Source organism: Struthio camelus, chromosome 6, assembly GCF_040807025.1.
Source record: "Struthio camelus isolate bStrCam1 chromosome 6, bStrCam1.hap1, whole genome shotgun sequence".
Taxonomy (NCBI): Eukaryota; Metazoa; Chordata; class Aves; order Struthioniformes; family Struthionidae; genus Struthio; species Struthio camelus.
In genome coordinates this window covers 37,579,041-37,600,317 of record NC_090947.1, presented here as the reverse complement: position 1 = coordinate 37,600,317, position 21,277 = coordinate 37,579,041, and the positions used below count along the sequence as shown (strand labels likewise).

Below are 21,277 nucleotides of genomic sequence, written 5' to 3'. Positions count from 1 at the left end.
TTGTATCAATTTTTTATTAATGTATTAAACTGTTTTTTTTAATCTTACTCTTTTTTAAAAAAAAAAAACACTTCATTTTAACTCCAGAGTTGCTGAATATATGCTTAGTTTACTGTTTATTATGTATATTATCATAGTCCTTAGCAGCCCTAGATATTGTTCAGAATCCTGTAGTGCGTGTCACTGTATGAATACTAGAAAAAGATTGTCTGTGCTGCAGAAACTTAGAGTTGTAAGGAAGGGTCTGAGGAGGAGGTAATACCAGATTATTTTCCTGCCTGATGGGCAAATGGTGTTGTCATTCCTAATGTGGAAGAAAGAATGTGGTAAGGAAATTTTGACGTAGTAGAAATGCGAATCCTTGCTTTGGAGAGTAGATTGGAGTTGCTGCTATAATCCTTTAATATTCAGAGACCGAAATCATGTGCCTTCATGATCTTGACCGAAATCATGTTCTTTACCTTCTAAAAATGATACTTTTAATTCCTTTCTGAAGAGTGTTTTTTGGTTTTTTTCCCCCGAGTAAGCCATAGTATTTTTAGATATGCTGATTTTATGTCTGAATACAGCCTTTTTATTTAAAATGCATCTTTCATTTGGCTGTGTTTTTTTTTTTCTTCAGTCTGCTGGTTTCCTGTGTGTATGCTGGACCACTTCCCACACCGCAAGCAGCTCAGCAGCATGTTACCTGCAACAGTTTAGCTTTTGTTTTCTTTGAAATACTGAGTTGACTAGCCAAATGATTTTAACTTTTTTGCTTGTTAGGCACTTCTGATTTATTTGATAATACTTTCAGAATGTCTTACGGTGTGCATAGTCCTAACTATTCAAATAGATGTTTTCTTAATTTTCTGATGTTAGAACTGAGGTGCAGTGCTATCTGAAGATTTACAGGACCTGAGATTTACAGGAACAAGTTGTGAGGCTTAAGTTGTTACATTAAGCACAAGTCCATTTTTTGCAACCTAAAGGAGAGTGAAACTTACTGCTTCTCTTGAGACTTGTTGCTTAGCTTAGTGTTACATGTGTGACTTCATTTTACATAGGCAAAATACAGAACAGGTGTTAGCCCTGCAGACAATTGTATTTTTTAAACTGAAGTCAGAAGCTTGATTCGGGGAATCAAGACTGTATTTGGTGGTAGGGAGGGGAGAGGGAAGTAAATGGAAGTGCATTGTTGTTACCAGAGGCGGAATATGGTGGAATGGATTATAAGGAATGCAGATGCTTAATTTTCAGAAATGATTAACTGAACTTTTATGTATGGTAGAGTCCAACAGGTTAGATCCTCTCCTTCATCTGTAAGAAGGAGATCTAGATTTGCATCAATAATCCCAGGGACTGTTTTTTGGAGCCTCTCCAGTGGGTGTGTCATATAAAAGATGTAAGTAGGCTCTGTAATAAATATCATGTGGATTAACTATACATATCAGAACTACCCTGAACAGCAAACCTAATGAAAGGGTTCAGAGATTCATGATTGTAGGTATACGTAGCTAGCCTTCTGGTTCCAAAGTCCCTCTGTAGAGCCAGCTCTTAAAATCATACATGCCACAGTTCCTGATTTGTATGGGAAGGTAGACAGAGTGAGTCTATAGTTACTGTTTTTCCAATGACTTTTCTTGTGGAATTATAAACCTCTAAGAACAATAGAGTTGTGCTAAACAGCTTTATTCTGCAGCAACAGGTTATGGAAGTATGCAATACTTCATATTTCAAATGTCAAATTCATATTTGAGATTTATTTTAGGAACTAGGTATTTAAGAACAAAATTGTAAAATTGTGTTCCTCATTGGCTTGAGTCTGCAAAGTCTGACTGTCCTGGATTTAGGCACATGTAGTACATGATGCTGATCTCCTCGCCAGGTATTAATTTCTTTCTTGTATTGAATTTTTCTCCTTTCTCAGCATGTATCGTATTTTGCCTGTGAAGTTTTCTTTTTCAGCAAACATTAATGATGATCAACATAAAGAAAGTTTTTTGCACGGTTCCTCTCAACTGTTACAGCGTGCTATAGGCAAGATGGGTTTTATAGTTTTTTTTTTTAAGGCTTCTCTTGCAAAGTATATTTGGTGTTAGATGAGGTTCTGTGCTAATTGCTTTGTTATTTAAAGAGAAATTTGTCTTCCTTTTCATTGAAGATAGCATTTCTCCTGGCCCAGAATTATTGTGTGCAATTAGTGTCAGCAACAGAAGTTGTGTAGACATTAGTGAGCATGTATGTATGTGAATTGTGAACTGCTGCATCATTAGCATCGCAGCAAAGCCTACTGCAGCAGCACCCCTGTTCTAGCCTGTAACAAACCAACCTGTTACTGTATGAGTTGCCAGGCATGTTGCTGTGCTACTGATACAGATTCTGGCTTTTACTGAAGTTAGTGCTACATTATATTGTTTATAGCTTTCCAGATTTAAATATTTGAGTGCTGAAAATCATAGAAGCGCAACTACAGTGTTTCATGTTTTTGTTGATGGTGTTAATGCAGTCACTACAACTGTCTGGCTACATAAAGAAAACGAGAACGCTGCCACATTCATGTTTGTTAAAAACCTGTACGTGGACGTAACTCTTTAAATGTAGTATGCATTTCGGTTTACGTATTTTAAAATTTGTCTGTGTTATTGTTAACTCTTAACCTTACCCTCACTTTTACTATTCCACCCTCTGCAGAAAAAGAGAAAATATTCCAATTAATTCTTTTACTGAGAACATATTTTGTATGTTTGAGCTACAACAATTGTTTCAGTACTGCAGTTTCTGTAGTAATTTTTCATGAATACATTGGTTCGTTCGTTCTTTTTTTTTTTTCTTTTTTAACTTCATCCCAATAAAAGTGATATATGTATCCATACTAAATTCTGGAAATTTGATGGGTGGAGGTGTGTAGTTCTTTTACTCTCCTTAGCCTTATTAAACATTTTCTAAACTCTTTTTCCATTTATTAAATGGAATTTCTGTTGCTACTACTGTCATTAAGAGCCATCTATAGTTTCCACCTGTGACAGCACATCTTGGGAAGTATATTTCTGAAATTATCATTATCAGTCCTTGCTTAAGTCAAGCTGACAGCCCATAGGCAAGGGAATTTTTTCCTATAAATAGCAGTTAAGGAAACACTTCTACCACTGACTCTTATTGTGTAGAAAAGTTTCTACAGAACTGCTAACTGCTGAGCAGGGAAGAACATCTGCTCTAACTCTAAACTTTACTCCTAAACACTGATAAATTGAATTATGTTTCCTATGTTCTGTAGGAATATTTCGCTTGAGTACAAATTAGCACTGATATCTGTTTTGTAGTAGGAAGCATTGCTGTTACTTTTTTAAAAAGAGAAAAATTAAAAACAGAGGAATTTTTTTCATGTGTGGAAGAGGGGTATGTTCTGTGTTCATTAAAAAAAAATAAATAGATATTTGTTATTTGTGGTATTATGTATTATAACCTAGCATTTTTTGTTTTAATAGGTATACAAAGCTCGGATATGCTGGTAATACTGAACCACAGTTCATCATTCCTTCATGTAAGTACTTGTTATTTGTATATGAGCACTGAGATTACGCTTAGTGTTTCTGTAATTTGCTATGTAAAAGAAGCAGTTAAAAATGAGTGACTTCAAAAGTCCTTTGAGTTGTGACAGAGCGGTAGCATAGCTCTATTCTATTTTGTTTTAAGTAATAACTTTAGAAATGTAGATTCACTAAAGTAAAAAGGAGTCTTTGAAGTTTATTTCTTGAAGTTGAGACCATGTTAATATACAGTAGCATGGATATATTTACTTTTTAGAAGATTTCCTTCCCTGTAAGTGATTCATCAGATAAAACTTTGTTTCACTCTAATTATAAAAATAATAAAATGGATGTTTTGATATCTTTAGGGCTTAAAATCTTACACTTATCAGATACTTTCAGTATTACAGCTATGTTACTTACTTTACTAAGTTTTGCAAATGGAACTTTTCTATTTATTTTTTTCCCCATGTAAAATTGTATATATATTCATTTGCTGTTTTCTGAAATGTTCCTGCTGCTTGAAGCAATACAGCTGCAGACAAGGGAGTAGAATTCAATCAACTTCCTTTAGAAATACCTCATTTTTTGACCTTATGCATAACTTAGCATTTTATCGTTGTTCAGCTGGGCCAAAGTAAGTAAGTGTTATGTCCTGGTAAAAAGGAATAATTAATACACCCAATTTTCCTTGTAAATACAACATGAAAAGCAAGCTATACATAGTGGTAATTAAGCATAGTTGCTGCAAAGTAAAATTTGATAGATCAGGCTCTGTGTTAATTTCTTAAAACTTATTTCAAAAACAATTTGCCTGGAAAGCTGGGGTTAGCTCAGTTAATACATTCCCCTATTTTTGTACAACTGCAAATCCTGTTACTGTCTTCTGTATTGGCTTTTAACATGTAGTTCTTCATTTTGTTTTCCGAATGAATATCATTTGATTTGCCTCTCCCTTTTGCTTATTTTATATATATACTTTACAGTCTTGTTTTTCACATTAAAAACTCTAGCTTTAATGTGTTAGATTTAAAAAAGTTAACTGAATAGCTGAAAAAAATTTTACATTGCTCTTTATACTTAGAGCCAAATTTAGTTCTAAAGTAGGTAAATGGTTTATTCAATTTCAGATAACTAATTTTTGTACTTTCCACGTATTCAGATTTGGTTTACTTTAGTTTTAAAACACTTTTTCTCCTTTTTATAATAAAAAAGAGATAAGGACAATTTGAACACATTTGGGAAATGACCTATCAGATCATTAAGCAGAGATATTTATGTAGGAGGTGTGCTATTAAAATAGTAGAGAAGAGAAGGAAATAAATTTTTGTTAGCTATTTGATATAGTGTGGTATAGTTTAAGAAAAAAACAAAATCAGAAAAACTAACCACACAACGTCCTAGTCTAAATGCTACGGCAGCTGAAGTGGGTTCATGCCTGCAACTCTCTTACCTGATGAAAGGAGGCATTTTTCCCATGTATACTGTAATCCGGCTTAGATAATTACACTAACTGCATGAATTTACATTAATCCTCTGCCTCAAATGAAATAAAAAGCACTGTTGTAACCCACATTAGAGAAATTAAGAATAGAGCACAGCAGTAGTTAGTTTCAAAGTCAAATAGGACAAAGAAATGGAGTTCTCTTTAAAACAAGTTCTGTATGTTTAATTTTTCTTAGTATTATCCACACTTCAAATTAATGTTTTCATTTCTCCTTTTATTATCAGCAATGGTGGTTGAATTTTTATCATTCTGATTCTCTAAAAGAAATGTTTGCTGTTGAACAGGTTCAAGCAGCATTCCTTCTCTCTTGTTCACTTGTTTCTTACCTTATTCACTCCTACTCTTAACACTCCTCTAATAGTGTATTCTTGTTTTAATTCTGAACACGCTTCTACAGAAATAGCAAGTGCTTGCTTGGAGAATGGAGTAGATGAGAATATATACAGCCAATTCTCTCCAGAGACAGGTTCACTTCCACTGTCGTGTTCACTGCTTTCTTTCCTGGCTGCTTTTTAGATCTAGTGCACCATTCATCTTCTGAGATTGTTATTCACTTATTTTAGATCCTTTCCTGGCTTATGTTAAAACAGGAATCAATTTATTTCTATTACACAGGAGCTCTCCTGATCAGTCATCTATTTCAGATTATCTGTAATAGTTTAAATATTAGATGGCCTTTTCTCTGCATTTAAAAAAATGACCTGACTAGTGGTTAAGAACAAAAATTGGTTTGATACGAGCATGTCCTCTTTCTTCTAAAACCTTTTATTCTTGTGTTGAGCAAACCAAAGCCAAACATTATGTGATACTGCTGGAATGCGTCCCATCTTCAGACCTCTTGGTAACCTAGTTCTTGTTTTAGCAAGATTTATTTTCCTGTTTGTATCTTCACAATATGGTTCTTGATTCAGGTTGTTTTCTTTTCTTCATCTCTGACTTTCAGAAACAGCACCAAAGAGGCTCACTTCCAATTCAGCAATACATTTAGAGCCATCACCTTATTTTGAGCTTGTAACAGCACATAATCACTTTGACTTGAAAGTCTGTGGAATAATGTCACAAGTGATGGTATCTTACTTAAAATTTCTTGAAGGTAACACACATCTGGGCAGACAAATTTCCTAGAAACGTAGAAGTTCTATAATGATGACTGGAAAAATACTTGGCAAGATTAGCTTCTCTTTGGCTTCTACTTCTCCCCCCACTTTCAGCTTCCAGCCCTTTTGCTTCCTCTCTCGTAATATGTAAGCTGCTGCAGAAGTTACAGTGTGATTCGGTTTTCCTCCTGAAGAGCGCAAAATAACTTTTTCTGTTTTATTCTGCTCACTCTTTCACATCATTTGACTATTTATATATAATTTTTCTGGCTGTGCAGCTCATCTCTTGTTGTTCTTTGTGGGGAGAGAAGGATGGTGATTCTGAGTGAAATAATGGTACTTTGAGCTAGAATGCTATAAATATCCAAATCAGGTAGCTGTGCAGTCCCCTACCCAGTCAACTTGAGGCTGCAAAAGCCATTTTAATAATGTTTATCTTAGAACTAAGTGAATACAACTTCTCACTTAAGGTAAGAATTAGCAAAAGAATTCTGCCTTTGAGGAATCTTTCAGATCATGACCTTTGAATATTTAAACCTAATATTAATGCTTATAGTTCTTACATATGTGAATTTTATTATTTGTGTAACAGATAGTATTTAAAGGTAATTAGTAAAGTTTGAAAAAATATATGGGAGGTATTGCTGGCACTGTCTTTCTGATGGCCTGGAGTTGGGGCAGATGCAAGCAATGAGGGAAGGGAATATCTGTGTTTCTGTGATACCTAATCATTGAGTTATGTTTCCAAGATCCTATGTTTAGCCTTAGCCGGTATTTTTCTGATAAACTTTTTTCTTTATTTATGATGGATAATTGTCCTGGATGGAGTAAACTATCGAGATACAAGCTCTTGATTTTTGCCAGTTATTTCTTAAAGCGAAGGAGAGATTTATAAGCTTTCTTAAACAAAATCCTCCAATCTGTTCCCAAAAATAAGCTACAAATAGGGTTAAAAGGAGGAAATTAAACATCTGTAAGACTTTGTGGAAAATGTGAATTAAAGCATCCAAAGATGCGTCAGGTAGCCATATTGATTTCTATCCTTTAAAAAAATCCCTTTATTTCCTTTCTGAAATAGTAACGTATGTCTCATGTTCTTTCGTACTTCTTCCTTCTTGTCTGTGGTTTTTTTTTCTTATTTGATTGCTTTTCGATCCCTTCTCTGTGTGCCATATCTCACTTTAAAGTGTCCAGAAACCAGGTTGGTGTAAGTGGAGCGGAACATCCGTTTATATGATGGCAACATGTTTTGTTTCTTGCTCTTTATACAGCTTCTACCACCAAATTCCTCCTTCTTCAGGTATTTGCCGAGTGTGCAGAAAACTAGCCCAGTTGCCAAATAAATTGAGAGCTATAGGGATATGCTACCTTAGCGATTCTTTTTATGTTTTTATCTCCCTGGTTGCGTGTTGGGCATCTAACAAGTAAATCTGTAGTTAAGGCTGTATTATGTTACTTTGTTTATTTATTATTGGAATTCAAATTATTTGTGTTTTATTTAGCTTTGTTGTGTTTATGCCTGGAACAAAGGATGAGTACAATTGCAGTGTTTACCTATTTTAATTCAGAATAAATAGTTTTTCTTTAGTGGCGGATATATAATCTACAATATTGTTTCTGTTCTCTATTAAAGGCATTGCTATCAAAGAATCAGCAAAAGTGGTTGATCAAGCACAAAGGAGGGTTTTGAAAGGTGTTGATGATTTAGACTTCTTTATTGGGGATGAAGCAATAGAAAAACCAACTTATGCAACCAAGGTATTAAGAGAAATATTTTAAATAATTTTCTAATACTCTTTAGAAAACATGAGCTGTGCAGTAAATATCCAAAAAGTATCCTTCAGAAGCTAACTTTAATCTTCTTTTATTATTAACTGTATCTTATTGGAACGGAGTTTGGTATTATATCAGTTTTGTCAACCTCCAGGAGCCCGTGGGAATTTGCAAAAAAGTATGTGAATATACATTTCTTTAAAGGTGAAGTCAGAAGAGCTGGAAGGTGGAAGAGTGTAATGGGAAGGTAATTGGGTTCGTTCTTGTTCCTAAGCATCCCCTATCAGCCATGTCTGAGTCAGGATACTGGGCTGGGGGAAACTTTGGCTTGCCTAGTACCAACGTTGTTTTTTTGGACAGCAGCATTGCACTCTACCCAGTACCTGCTATTCAGGGTCAGCAAGAGAATCTGAATTTCAAGTAGGTATCACATAAGAGTAAGGAAAAAATAACACAGGGTTTTTAGATGTAGATCAGATGCTTTTACTGCAGTTAAAAAAGTGGATTTTTCTTTTTAAGTTATTTCAATTTGTGTTTTGATATTTTCCTGCAACAGTGGCCCATCCGCCATGGTATAGTTGAAGACTGGGACTTGATGGAGAGGTTTATGGAACAAGTAATCTTTAAATATCTAAGGGCGGAACCCGAGGATCATTATTTTCTTTTGGTAGGTAAAAGCGTGGCTTGCTTTTGAAATTGCTGAAGACTAGTAAGAATGTTGTGTTGTGTATGTAATAATTCTTAAATATAAACATGCTTATTTTGAAAACTGAAGTAAATATAAATTCTCAGAAACTTTCCTGGCCTGGCTTATCCCTTCCAGATTGTTTGTTTAATTATCTAAAGATGCCAACAGCCAGAGTATCTGAACTGCAAACTTTTCCCTTTTTTCTTATTTCCCCACCAAATGCCTATGTACCTCTCCCTTTTTTAGTTAACCACTGAATTTAATACTGATGTTATACATCATTATTAAAACTTAAAAGTCAGTATTCCTGAATGAACAGGTACCTGTGCTTTTTGACTTTATATAATTGCAGTTACTTTGTTTAACAGTGCTGCCACCTGCATGATGTGTCTAAAGAATGAATTTTATTTCCCGTTTTTCATGAAATTCAAAGGGTTTGAGTGTCATATTTGGGCAGCTTAGATTGAATCAAGGCCAATGTTATTCTGAAGCCACTGCTGTTCCTCAGTATTTTATCTAAGATGTTGCAATAGGTGATGTTTTTTAATGTGAAGTTTATAGAGGAAATTTGGAATTGGATGTCTTGACTGTTCTTATTAAAGCACGCAAATAGAATCCCAAAATAGGTTGGAAGGGATCTCTGGAGGTCATCTAACGTAACCCACTGCTCAAAGCAGGTCTAATTAGATCAGGTTGCTTGGGGTCTTGTTTAGATGAGTTTTTAGTGTCTCCAAGGATGCAGGTTCCATAATGTCCCTGGCCCCTTTTCCAGTATTTGACCATCTCATGGTAACTTTTTCCCTTAATATCTAATTAGGACTTCACACATTGTAATGTGTATCCGTGGCCTCTTGTCCTGTCACCTGAATAAAGAGTCTGGCTCTGTCTTCTCTGTACCCTTCTGTTACACAGTTGATGCAATGAAAGACTGATAAATTTTCTCAAATGTTCTGTAACGCTATTCAAAATGCTCCTTCGGAGGAGGGTTAATAGTATGCTTGGTATTCTTACGAAAACGACAACAAACTATTATTACACGTTACATGCTGTGGCTAGCTCTTCTCAGTTAAGTAAATTTCTGCAGCTGGTCATACGCTCTTGTTTTGTAGTGATTGCCTTCTGAAAAAAAGCCTGTTTTTTTTGTTTTGTTTTGTTCTTAATTTTTAAAGAATGACTGAGAATTATTTTTAAATAATTGATATTCCTCAAATATGGTGAACTGCAACTTTTGACATTTTAGGTTGATAGGGCTTGATTTTTTTCAGTGAAAGCAAAAGTTGTAATGAGCTGAGGCACAAAGGAGACGATCGGGATATATTCTTAAACAGTAATAACTTACGTTTTATCTCACTTCTATTTTCTTGTTTTCATGTAAATCATCATACTTCTGCAGTGTAGTCTGCATAAATTCTGCTATTGTCATAGGAGTTGCTAGATTTTCTGAATTACATCATTTGCTATCTGCTTTTAAAAGCACCCTTTGCACATTACTATTTTTACACAGTATAGTCATTCAATGACTCATCTTTCAAAATTTAGTAATTTCGAATCTTGGTAGTTTTTGAGAAATGTCAAACGTTTGGTTTGAATGTAAGCAAAGTTTTGTTCTTTGTCCCACAGACTGAACCTCCATTAAATACTCCAGAAAATAGGGAATATACTGCTGAAATCATGTTTGAGTCTTTCAATGTTCCAGGGCTGTATATTGCTGTTCAGGTAAGAGCAGGACTATAGAAAGAAGGGCTACGTGTTGAACTAGAAAGCTCAAGGGAGAAAAATTTCAGTATGAGTGATGTTTGGAATACTTTCATGAAACGTCTGTCAGCAGTTTCACCACTAGATGATTGATATGTGTTAACTCAATAGTGTGTTATTTAGGGTTTGTTCCTCAGCTGGGTATATAAAAGAACACTCTAAACAGTAGTACATAAAATCCTTTGCATTATAAATACAGGGCACTGCAATAACGGTGCTAGGACAAGAATTGAATTCCTCTCGCTATGAAGTAAGTCAAGAAGTGGTTGGTTGAACAGGGCTAGAAAGCATCAGGAACCAAAAACTACATTTATGTAGCGTTTTTTTGTAAACTGTTGTGTGCGTTCATGTAAAATTATTAAATCGGTTGCCATGCCATAAATTACCGCATGAGTGAATTAAATACTTTTTATAAGCACCTTTTAAGAGGATAATTCTGACAACAGGTGTTTGTCAACAGGTAACAAAATTGGAAGCAAACTGTAAACTTTTTTGTAAACAGCACTGAAGAAAAAGATATTTCTTGGGATATACTTAAATCATTTTAGTTTAAGAAAACATTTGTTTTCGTGGAACTCCAGTTTTGAGAGTATAATATACTTCACAATTATATTTATTCATAATTTCCAGAATGGCCTAGAATCAGATTTTCACTGGAAACTTTGTGTGATTTGGAGAAAAGGTGAAAGTATTAATTAGTGCAAAATAAAATACTAGCAAATACCTAGGAGGAGTGTGTTCTTCTCCGCCCCCCCCCCGCCCCCCCCCGCACGCATAGCCCCTTCATCCTTGCGTGCATCCTTTCTACAGGGAAAGACCTCTGATTACTCTTCAAGGTGACTTGTGTGTGTGGTTTTTTTTTCCAGTCTGTTTACCAAGCTTTAATAAAAAAAAGGTGGGCTATCAAAAAGGTCATATTTGTCATAATGTCTTCCCCCCTCCCCCCCCCCCCCCCGTTACATGGGAAGTGCCAGAGTGTATTTTTTCTTGTTTTTGTTTCCCCTCAGTATAAAAACAGATTTAATCCTAATCCTTCATAGAACTGTCATGTTGGTCTTTCCTCTGTAATTTGATGCTATCAAAGTATCTACCAGCTTGAAATTCAGTGTTATTTCCAATGTTGGAAGAAAGCTTGGATGGCAACTGGGTTTTGGATTGGGTAGCGCTTGTATCCTCAGCTAACGTACTTAGCGATTGCTTTTACAGCACTATCAGGTTACAGGATGTTCTGCTCAGTTTTTATGACTGGATTTTATCTGTGAAAGGAGACTGCTAGTAAGCTCCAATGGTTTTGGTATCTTTGCTTAAAACATAATAATCTGTTGTAATTAATTAATAATTCTGTTATCAATATAATACCAATTTCAATCAAATAATTCTGTTGTCAGGACATTTAGATAGTGAGTGTAATCTGTTGTGCGTGGTAGTATTTTTTTTTTTTCTTTTTACCCTGATCTTTGCTTTTTTCCTGATTAAGGAAAGCACATTCTGTTCTTGGTGTATTAATTTCTGCATATATATACAATTAAAAAAAATCCAAATGTTGGGATTACATTTGAATTTCATTGAACTTAAAATATTGTCCGTTCAGATACTGTTGAGAGTGATGATGGGATGTGCAATCCAATGCTGCTGTTAAGATTCTTTGTTGTGTGTGTTCTTTCGCAAGGCTGTCCTTGCCTTAGCTGCCTCTTGGACGTCAAGACAGGTAGGAGAACGAACGCTGACCGGCACAGTTATAGACAGTGGTGATGGTGTCACTCATGTTATTCCTGTGGTAAGTATACATCAAAATTATAGAAACAGCTTACCTGTAGGACGGTTTGTCCTGTAATTTTTCTGAAGTTTACATTTATATAGAAGGAAGGTATTTTGTGACTAAATTATGGCTAGGAATCATCAAAAATATCTGGGGCTGGGGGTGTGGTAGCTATTTGTTTGTTTCCTAGTACCGAGACTTTTGATGAACTCGTCTGCCTTCTGAGGTTGGCACGTTGTCTTCCAGTGATTCTTAAAAGAGATGATTTGCAAGGCCATGCTAAGTAGTTCAGGAAATTATATTGCCTTGTAGTGTTTTTGGATCGTTTTATTGATAGGAGTGGATAAGCTCTTCATAACGGGCAGTCCAAAAAGTTTAGGAATTACTGTTTAATTCATATGTAAAATAAAATAATAATGCATCTGCCCTCAGATACCTGCCTTAAGTTTAGGGTTTTCTTCCGTCTTTGCTCAGTTTAGTAGTATACTATCATGCATCAGTGATGCAAGCAAAAAAAAATTTTTTTACCTGACTCGGAAAAATGAGGTTGTTAATGTTGAATGTCTGTTCCAGTACAACAAGATCATAAAGCAAACAGTACGTTATTAAATAATTAACATTTATATTTGTACTTTCTTAACTGTAAAATTACTTTTTTTCCTTGTATTTAAGAGTTCCCATTTACAAAGCTGTACAGTTAAAATTTTACAAATGGAACATTTAATAGTGTTCTTACTCTAAGTAGTTGGAAATACGTGTTTCTGCCCATCCTTCCTTGAGGACGAGAATGCATGGCTAGGGACCAGACGTATCTTTCTCCTCAAAGACACAAGTTAGACTGCAGTTTTTACAGATCAAAAACTTTGTAAAGCTTTATTATGCCATAATGACCTCAATTTCTCAGTGATTTATTATACCAAACAGTAGTGTTGGTGATGATGGAAACTATGTTATAGTGTAGCAATTTCCTGTTAATGTCGGTGAAACATAGTGGCTGTTCGTCTGAGATGGCTGTTTTCTTTTAATTAAGGCTTAGTAAACGGATGAAATTTCAAACCTTGTAAAATTAAACTGTGGGGTTGTTTTTAGTTGCACATAGTGGTTCAAATTGCTATTTAAAACAGTTGAACTTTTCCTGAATGTGTAATTTTTAAAAATTGATTAATGAGCGTTTATTTTATATCAGTTGAAGCATTAAGCTCCTCTGTTAGAGTAACAGTCTTCTTTGTTTTTATTTTTCAGCGTGTTGAACAAATTAACCACGGTAGTATACCACTTTAGTAGTTATAAAGCAACTAAAGAGGAATTAACAAACGCATATCTGTGTAATGAGGCTAACAATAGTAATTCTTTATGATTTTGTGAACTATTTTCTAAGTTAGGAAACAAAGGACTTTGTGCATGTAAGGTACATAGGGAATTTAAGCATTTAATATTAGTGCAGTATCTGGATTCATCTGTTTGGATGTTCCTGTAGCTGATCTGGTGAGGTTGAGGTTGGATGCCAGTCTTGAATACTCCTGGTTTCTGCATTTAGACCAGATACTTTTAATGCCCAGATACTAGCCTCTGAGATGAGTATGACTTGCAAGACTGCCAAATGTGTATGGGCCAGTCTGATGTTCTAAGCCATCTCAGTTTGTGTGCTGAAGTAGTGCATTTTCTCCTTGCTTTCAGAAGTTTCATTTAGGTTCATATGGATTGTAATGTCCTAAGTGGCTGTTACTGTACATCATTTATTCTAAAATCATATTGCATGATACAAAGTTCCTCGGCCTTTTGGTTAGAAGTAACCTCATTTAAAAAAGAAAATTAGGGCCAAACACTAGTGAGTATGGCTGTTTGTCTTTATTATGTACGAGTGACCTTTCTCGTCCTTCTAACCTTGTAACAGTTGTGAACCGAATGCAAAGCTTCAAAAAAGAAGGGTGGAAGAAAGTAACAACAGGAACATCCTTATAGTTCTATTAGCAGACGTACTACTGAGACACACTTAAAATAAGTAAACAAATAAACAAGATAAGTAAAAGAAACAAGTAAAATAAGGCTACTGATGAATTGGAGTTGTGGCGGTTAAGTGAGCCAGTGCTAAAAGGCTTCAACCTCATAGTCCTAGGTAGCGAATAAGAGTTTACAGGCTCTGTCTCTTCGTCTTTGTTCCTTCTGAGTTTTATTGAATGGAATTCCTGTCAATGTCTTTCTCCCAATTAATTTTATTTACAGGCTGAAGGATATGTGATTGGCAGCTGTATCAAACACATTCCAATTGCAGGGCGAGATATAACATACTTCATTCAGCAGTTGTTGAGAGAGCGAGAAGTAGGAATTCCTCCTGAACAATCCTTGGAAACAGCTAAAGCAGTGAAGGTAACATGAATGTTGCAAGTGTTTAGGTTGTCTCAGAGTAGAGCTTTGTTTCTAAAATGCAGTGATCTCTTAAAATCGTTACCTTTTAAAGTAACGTTGTTGTGTTTCTAAATAATATAAAAATGTTGACATTTAAATTTCTGGTCATGCTGTTGAGTTATGCTCATATTAGCCTAGAATTTCAACCTTCCCTTGTTTTCCTCCCATTATTATGATTTTTGTGCTATTTGGTGGGATGTGTAATGTAAAGAGCTATGATTACTCTTTTATACTTTCTTTTTTTTGTAGTACAAAGCTATTCTGAAAGGTATTCAGCTTAAAGTATGCTTAATCCCTGTTTCTATGGCAATTCTTCAATATACTTTAAAACTCATTACCACAGAACTTTAGAGGAAAAATAGAAGCAATTTAGCTCAGCAAGATGTGCTGCTTTCAGTGTTGCAAAGAAATGAGATATAGTAGCAGAGCCATTATCTAACTGTATATAGTAAATGTGAGTTCAGCCATTTTTGAGGCCTATTCTGTATCTGCCAATTTCAAACTTTTATTCTTAAAGATTCAAGTTACTACACGTATTTAAAGTTCATACGATGTTTTTGGCTGTACTTAAGAAGATACTTGTAACTGCACATATTTAATTTCAGGAACGCTTTAGTTATGTGTGCCCTGACTTAGTAAAAGAATTTAACAAGTATGACACAGATGGTACAAAGTGGATTAAACAGTATACCGGAATTAATGCTATCTCAAAGAAAGAATTTACCATTGATGTTGGCTACGAGAGATTCCTGGGGCCAGAGATTTTCTTTCATCCTGAGGTAAGTTGATTTGAGTGTTTTCACTTTTTGTTTTACATTTTAGATGGTAACATACAAATTGTATTTGGGATAGCTACTTCTTCAGAAAGTTACAATTTAAATTCATCTTTGGTTATAAATAGATGCCAGCTATTGTTATAAGTCAGTGTGTTTTCGGTTCTTGATTGTTAATAAATCTTTATACAAATTTATAACGAAACACAGTGCTGTGTTTGGAACTCTTAAATGGATTACTTAGAGTATATTTTCTTCTTGCTTTTTTAAAACAAATTTTTAGATCTCGCCACATTATTTCCTGTTTCTGCTTGTCTGTTTAAGTTCAAGTTTCTAAATATGCTGTCCTCTTACCTCTTTGTACGGTTGGTCTTGCTCTTGTCTCCAATGTTGAGAAACTCAAGTAAATGGGAATAATGCTGTCTTTTTTGAATCTCTGTACATTCTGCTGTCACACCTTTTCCTTCATATTATGTTGGACTGTTTTGTGCTAGTACTCACTGTCTGAGAAGGATGTGCATTCTTTGATCGGTTGCAGTTAAGAAAACCTGTAAGACTAGCTGGCAAAATAGGTACTTTAAGTGTATTATCCTTTAAAACCTTTTCTAAATGGTAGCAAAAATATCTAACCTATTAGTTTTTGCTAAATCTCTAGCATAATAGGAAAGTTCCTGCTCTTCCCCCTTCTCTTTTTAATCCTAACATTTTGACTTTTCTGTTTTTGTTCTTTATCTTAGTTTGCTAATCCTGACTTTACGCAACCAATCTCAGAAGTAGTAGATGAAGTTATTCAGAATTGTCCCATTGATGTTAGACGTCCTCTGTATAAGGTCAGTAGTTACAACGACATAAATTGTTTTAACGCTTGTTTTAGAAGGATTCTGCTTTATATTGAAATAGATACTGGAAATTCAGAAAACAAAAGAACTTCTAAAAACAGAAGTCTTCACTAACTTTTTCTGGAAATGATTCCAATATGCAAAAGGCTTTATGTTGTCCATGTACTCTCTTTTCAGAATGTGGTGTTTCATTACTCAGATTTATCCTTTTTCCTTTATTTCTTTTAAATAAAATCTAAGTGAAGTGAGGGGGATGTGGTACGATGTAAATGGATTTTAAAGCGCAGTCAATTTTAATGTCAACTTCTTTGTGAATTCATATTCTGTCACTTTTAAGTGTTGGATAATTTAAAACTTAGAGTAGAAACATTCCTGTTAACTGTAATTTTAAGATCTATATTTAGAATTTAAGAACTGGATAAGGTTGGAAACCTACATTTTCAGAAGTGATCAATAGTTTTTGTAACTGCCTTGATCTCTTTTAGAGAGGTATGGTATTTGGGAGCGATAAACATGTGTCCTGGACTATTTTAAAGTTGAATGTGCTACTGATATGAATAGCTATTGCCTTTGACAAAATTAACTGGTAATTAATTTTAACCTTTTTTTAAAAATTTATGTATTTATTTAAAACAGAATATTGTCCTCTCTGGAGGCTCAACCATGTTCAGGGACTTTGGTCGCCGTTTACAGCGAGACTTAAAAAGGACTGTTGATGCCAGACTGAAACTTAGTGAAGAACTTAGTGGTGGCAGACTGAAGGTGAGTTCTTGCAGCCGGTGCATTTAATAAGCATCATTCTCTGCCTTAATTGGAAAACATAAAAATAACATATTGCAGTGACATTCTTATTTGCGTGAAACTTCATTTTCATTCAAAGTTCTCGAAGCTTTACAGAATTCATGTATAAATGTCTGCTAGTGTTCATTTCACTAAAATATGATTCTTTCATTGTAGGAAGCTACCATACTCTTTACCAAAATGTGCTCTTGTGCTGCTGACCCACTATTATTGATATGAACTGCAAAAATCTTACCTAATAAAAGGATAGGACTTACGATGTAAAAACAGTTGGTGAATTTCCAATTTTTTTTTTTCAAAAAAGAAAAAAGCACTAGTTGCAAATCTTTGATTTCAGGTTTTTTTTTATTACTTCAAAAAGACGTGGGTAAGCCAGAGCAAGTTCAGTGTCTGAGCCACCAGGATAGTCAGGGGATAGGAGCCCTTGCCCTGTGAGGAGAGGCTGAGGGCACTGGACTTGTTTAGAGAAGAGAGGACTTTGGGGGGGATCTAATAACAGCCCTACCACCTGGGGGGAGAATTTTGAGAAGATGGAACCAGGCCCTTCACAGGGTGCATGGTGGAGCATGAGAATCAATGGATATAAATTGAAATAAGAGAGGTTCACCCTGGATATAGGGAAAAACACTTCACCGTGGGCATTGTTAAGCATTGAAACAGGTTGCCCAGAGAAGTCGTGCAGCCTCCATCCTTGGAGGTTTTAAAGACCTAACTGGATAAAACTCTGCATAAATGTGAATTATCCTGTGAAATGATTTCAGACTTTCACTGAGCTGCATGATTGTTATATTCTTTCTACTTTTGACCTCTGATTTAATTTTTGTGGAGTGTGGGTTTTTTTTTTTTTGGGGGGGGGACTGCATAGGTATCTCTGCTATCTTTCATGTTGTAGTTTTTTTTTAAGGCAAGACTGAATCGATTTCCTCATTTATTTTTACATAGTAGTCTAGCTAGGACAAGCTCCAACAGTTCTCGTATGTCATATTGATAACTCTGAAATTTCAAAGTTGTATACAATTCCCTGGTTCAAATAACATTATTTAGTCTCAGTTCTCCTTAGCAGATAGTCCCTTACCGTTTAGTAAGAAAATAGGGTATGAATAAGGAACTCTGATGTGGCTCTTCCCTCTTAAGAGTACTAGATATTGTAAGTAATCACTGTCTTGAATTTTGTAGATGTATTGCAAGTGATTTTTAGTTATTGATTCAAATTATTTAATATGTTTGAGCAGGTTGTACTGAAACAGATGAATTATTTTTTGCTGAAACTGTTGCATACGGTCCCATTTTTTCGATAAGCACAAGTTAGGATATAGCCTTTTGTAACCATTCCGGTTGGTAGGAATGAGAGTTTGTGTGGATATGGAAGGAAAGGGGCTAACTAGAATGAGCGTTGTAGTTTGGAAAAGCAAAACTGTGGCTGTGTTGAATCTAGCTAAATTCTCAATCAATCTGCAACTAATGCTTTATTGTGAAATTTAAAAGCGTATTAAGTTTGGAAAGGGGTGAGTGTGCGTCTATTCTTAAGGCTATATAAACAGTTCCTCAAGAAACTCAGCAGAAAAATGAAGGTGAATAATTAGAGAACAGGGCAGGGGAGCTCTTGAGAGAAAAGTAGCATGAATGCAGGTTTACCCTTTTAATACCTGCTCAAGCAGGTAGCTCTTACTTGCTGATAAATCACTTAATTCTCAGTCTGCGTTGGACAAGTGAAATTTTGGTAGTAAAAGTGTGTATGATGATGATCATCATACAGATGATCTCTAGATGATCTCCAGAGGTCCCTTCCAACCTAAACGATTCTGTGATTCTGTATTTACATATCTGACATTTAAGACAATATTAAATTGTGAAAATAAGGCTTGGAATATATACCTAATTTAGTAAACGTTACCAGCAAAAGTGAATTTTAATATATTTCTTTTTTTCCTGTCTCTCTCGCTCTTTTTTCGTTTTTCTTTTTTCTTTTTTCTTTTTTTAAATAGCCTAAGCCCATTGATGTTCAGGTCATTACACACCATATGCAGAGATATGCAGTTTGGTTTGGAGGATCAATGCTGGCTTCCACAGTAAGTTGGCTATAAAGCTGAATGTGTGTTAGTCCTTCTGAGTATGCTTTTGGAGTTTTCATCTCTCTTTTGCTTTAAATGCAATTGGAGAATCTCTGACAGTCTTCAGATATCAAATATAGCCCTCCCCCTTGAAGTTTTTCTAATGGATTTAAAAAACTTGAATAAGCAAATGAAAGCAGAACTGCGTTTTCCTGTGTGAGAATTCTTAAATGTAGCATTTTAGTTTTGTAGCAATATACATTGTTTGCATTGGTGTTTAGCTGTGATATAATACTACTTTCAGGGTTTTCTAATTATCTGTTTACCTTTGTCTTTTTTTTCCATTTGCAGCGTAAACATTTATATTGTTAAAATAAGCAAATGGGAATATTGAAAAATGGGAATATTGGAAGCACAGCACTGACTAATTTATTTTCTCTTTCCTTTTACAGCCTGAGTTCTACCAAGTATGCCATACCAAAAAAGATTATGAAGAAATTGGTCCTAGCATCTGTCGTCACAACCCTGTGTTTGGAGTCATGTCTTAAAGCTGACCTTGGAGGGGTCAGGGCTAGGGAGGTGGGGAGGAGAAGGAGGAGTCTTTCTGATTACTTGTTTGTCTGATGGCCGGTATTAAGATAACAAACATGACTTGACAATAAGAAAAAGACCAAACGCAATTAAACAGGATTATATTAATAAGTGTCTCAACATGCGGATGTAGTGGAAAGCCAAAATGATTATGTTTTTTCTTTAGATTGATTATTTGAGCCTGTGCGTAACAAAACAAAAAAGTGGATTTTAGTTCTTTCTGTGCCCTGATATTTTGTATATTAATGAATTATCCAAGATTTGATGGGATTTGGCGGTGTGTAGATAGTCAGTTCTCTAACGCTTCAGTTGTATCCTTTCATGGGTGCAATTAGGAGCTTGTTTATATTTCATACTTTTTTATACTTTGAGGAAAAATATGAATTAAAGAAACTGTAATATTTGAGGAAGAAAAAATTACCAGTCACCAACTTAAAAGTAAATTTAAAAACAAGTCATATAACTCATACAACTAGTTCTTGCAAATTAAGACCAATCTAAATCCTGGGTTCCATACAACGCGAGTGCTTTTGGAACTGAGAAGCTAGTATCTTGGATTAACCAATGCCTGCTAGTGCTTTCTGATTACTCGGTGCATTTTCATTCTATCTCTTGCTTTAAAAAAACAAAAAAACCCAACAAAAAACAGTAAAGACAAGACTGTTGGACCAGTATTGCAGTTCTGTAGTGTCATTTCTAATTAAAACCAGATAATCAGATTATCAAAATTGGTGTATCTAAAGCCTAACACCATTCCAATAAAGGCACAAAATTTCTTTTTATATTTGTGTCAGACTTGTTAATCTCATTACATGGAAATTTCCTACATACCTACTATGGTTTTTGAACAGTAAGATTGGTTTGTAAGATATTATGTGCATTGTATAAACTGAAGTGTGATATGTTTTGGAACTGCAGTTTATATGTTCATCTAGATAGCACTATCGCACTTATCAGCATAAACCTGACCACCTCTCAATTGTTAGGTTTGTTCATCTCCTACTTCCTTCTGTAACTTTGGGTTTTTTTTTCCCACTTTCTTTTCAAGTGGTGGTATAGAGGAGACAGCATTGAATTTTTAAATCTTTGGTTTCTTCTGCAAGAAAATACCATGTAGATAAAAAGTAAAGTGAGAATGTGCCCTTTCATTCTTTCTAGGAAGAAAGCTTCATTTATTGAATGGAATTATTTGCAATTTCTGTTAATATTTGATGATAGCAATCTCTTCTTCAGACTTTTCTTCTGAGCTCACAAATGTAGTTAAATTTGTTTACACAGAAGACTACAAGAGGGAGATTTCTTGGTTTCTTCTCCTGAATTGAAAACAGATTCCTCAGGTTTTTTTTTTTTTTTTTTTTAACGAAGAGAGAAGCTTATTAATTGCCAGAGCTTTCAGTTACTTCAAAGCATGATAAATGAGACTCCAAAACAAGGATAAATATGGAAGGTTATTTTTACAGCAAGCATTATAAAACTTCACATGCTGGAATTGAATAAAACCTTGGTGCAAACAAGAAAATGTTAAATAATTTTATTACTGAATTATGTTATTAATCTCTCCTGACTAATGGTATGTATATATGTTTTTGTGTGCCTAGCTTTGAGAGGTTTTCCAAATAGTGACTTTCTGAGTCATGAGTAAAGCTGACAGATCCATATGATGAGATGTATAGGCAAAATAGGTGTAAAATAGAGGTTAATTTGCGCTATAGTTTTTCCAAGAACCCT

The 21,277-nt window shown here is 34.8% G+C and overlaps 1 protein-coding gene across 1 annotated transcript in view; it reads left to right on the top strand.

Moving 5' to 3' along the window:
- Nucleotides 1-20,331, top strand: part of ACTR3 (actin related protein 3) — a 36,130-nt gene extending 15,799 nt beyond the window's left edge. The window contains exons 2-12 of the mRNA XM_068949177.1: nucleotides 3,468-3,523; nucleotides 7,747-7,871; nucleotides 8,443-8,553; nucleotides 10,195-10,290; nucleotides 11,999-12,106; nucleotides 14,312-14,455; nucleotides 15,100-15,273; nucleotides 16,005-16,097; nucleotides 16,743-16,868; nucleotides 18,893-18,976; nucleotides 19,411-20,331. Coding sequence (XP_068805278.1) covers nucleotides 3,468-3,523; nucleotides 7,747-7,871; nucleotides 8,443-8,553; nucleotides 10,195-10,290; nucleotides 11,999-12,106; nucleotides 14,312-14,455; nucleotides 15,100-15,273; nucleotides 16,005-16,097; nucleotides 16,743-16,868; nucleotides 18,893-18,976; nucleotides 19,411-19,506 — 1,213 coding nt within the window. The 3' untranslated portion in view covers nucleotides 19,507-20,331. The remainder of the gene's footprint in view (nucleotides 1-3,467; nucleotides 3,524-7,746; nucleotides 7,872-8,442; nucleotides 8,554-10,194; nucleotides 10,291-11,998; nucleotides 12,107-14,311; nucleotides 14,456-15,099; nucleotides 15,274-16,004; nucleotides 16,098-16,742; nucleotides 16,869-18,892; nucleotides 18,977-19,410) is intronic.
- Nucleotides 20,332-21,277: the final 946 nt, after the last annotated feature.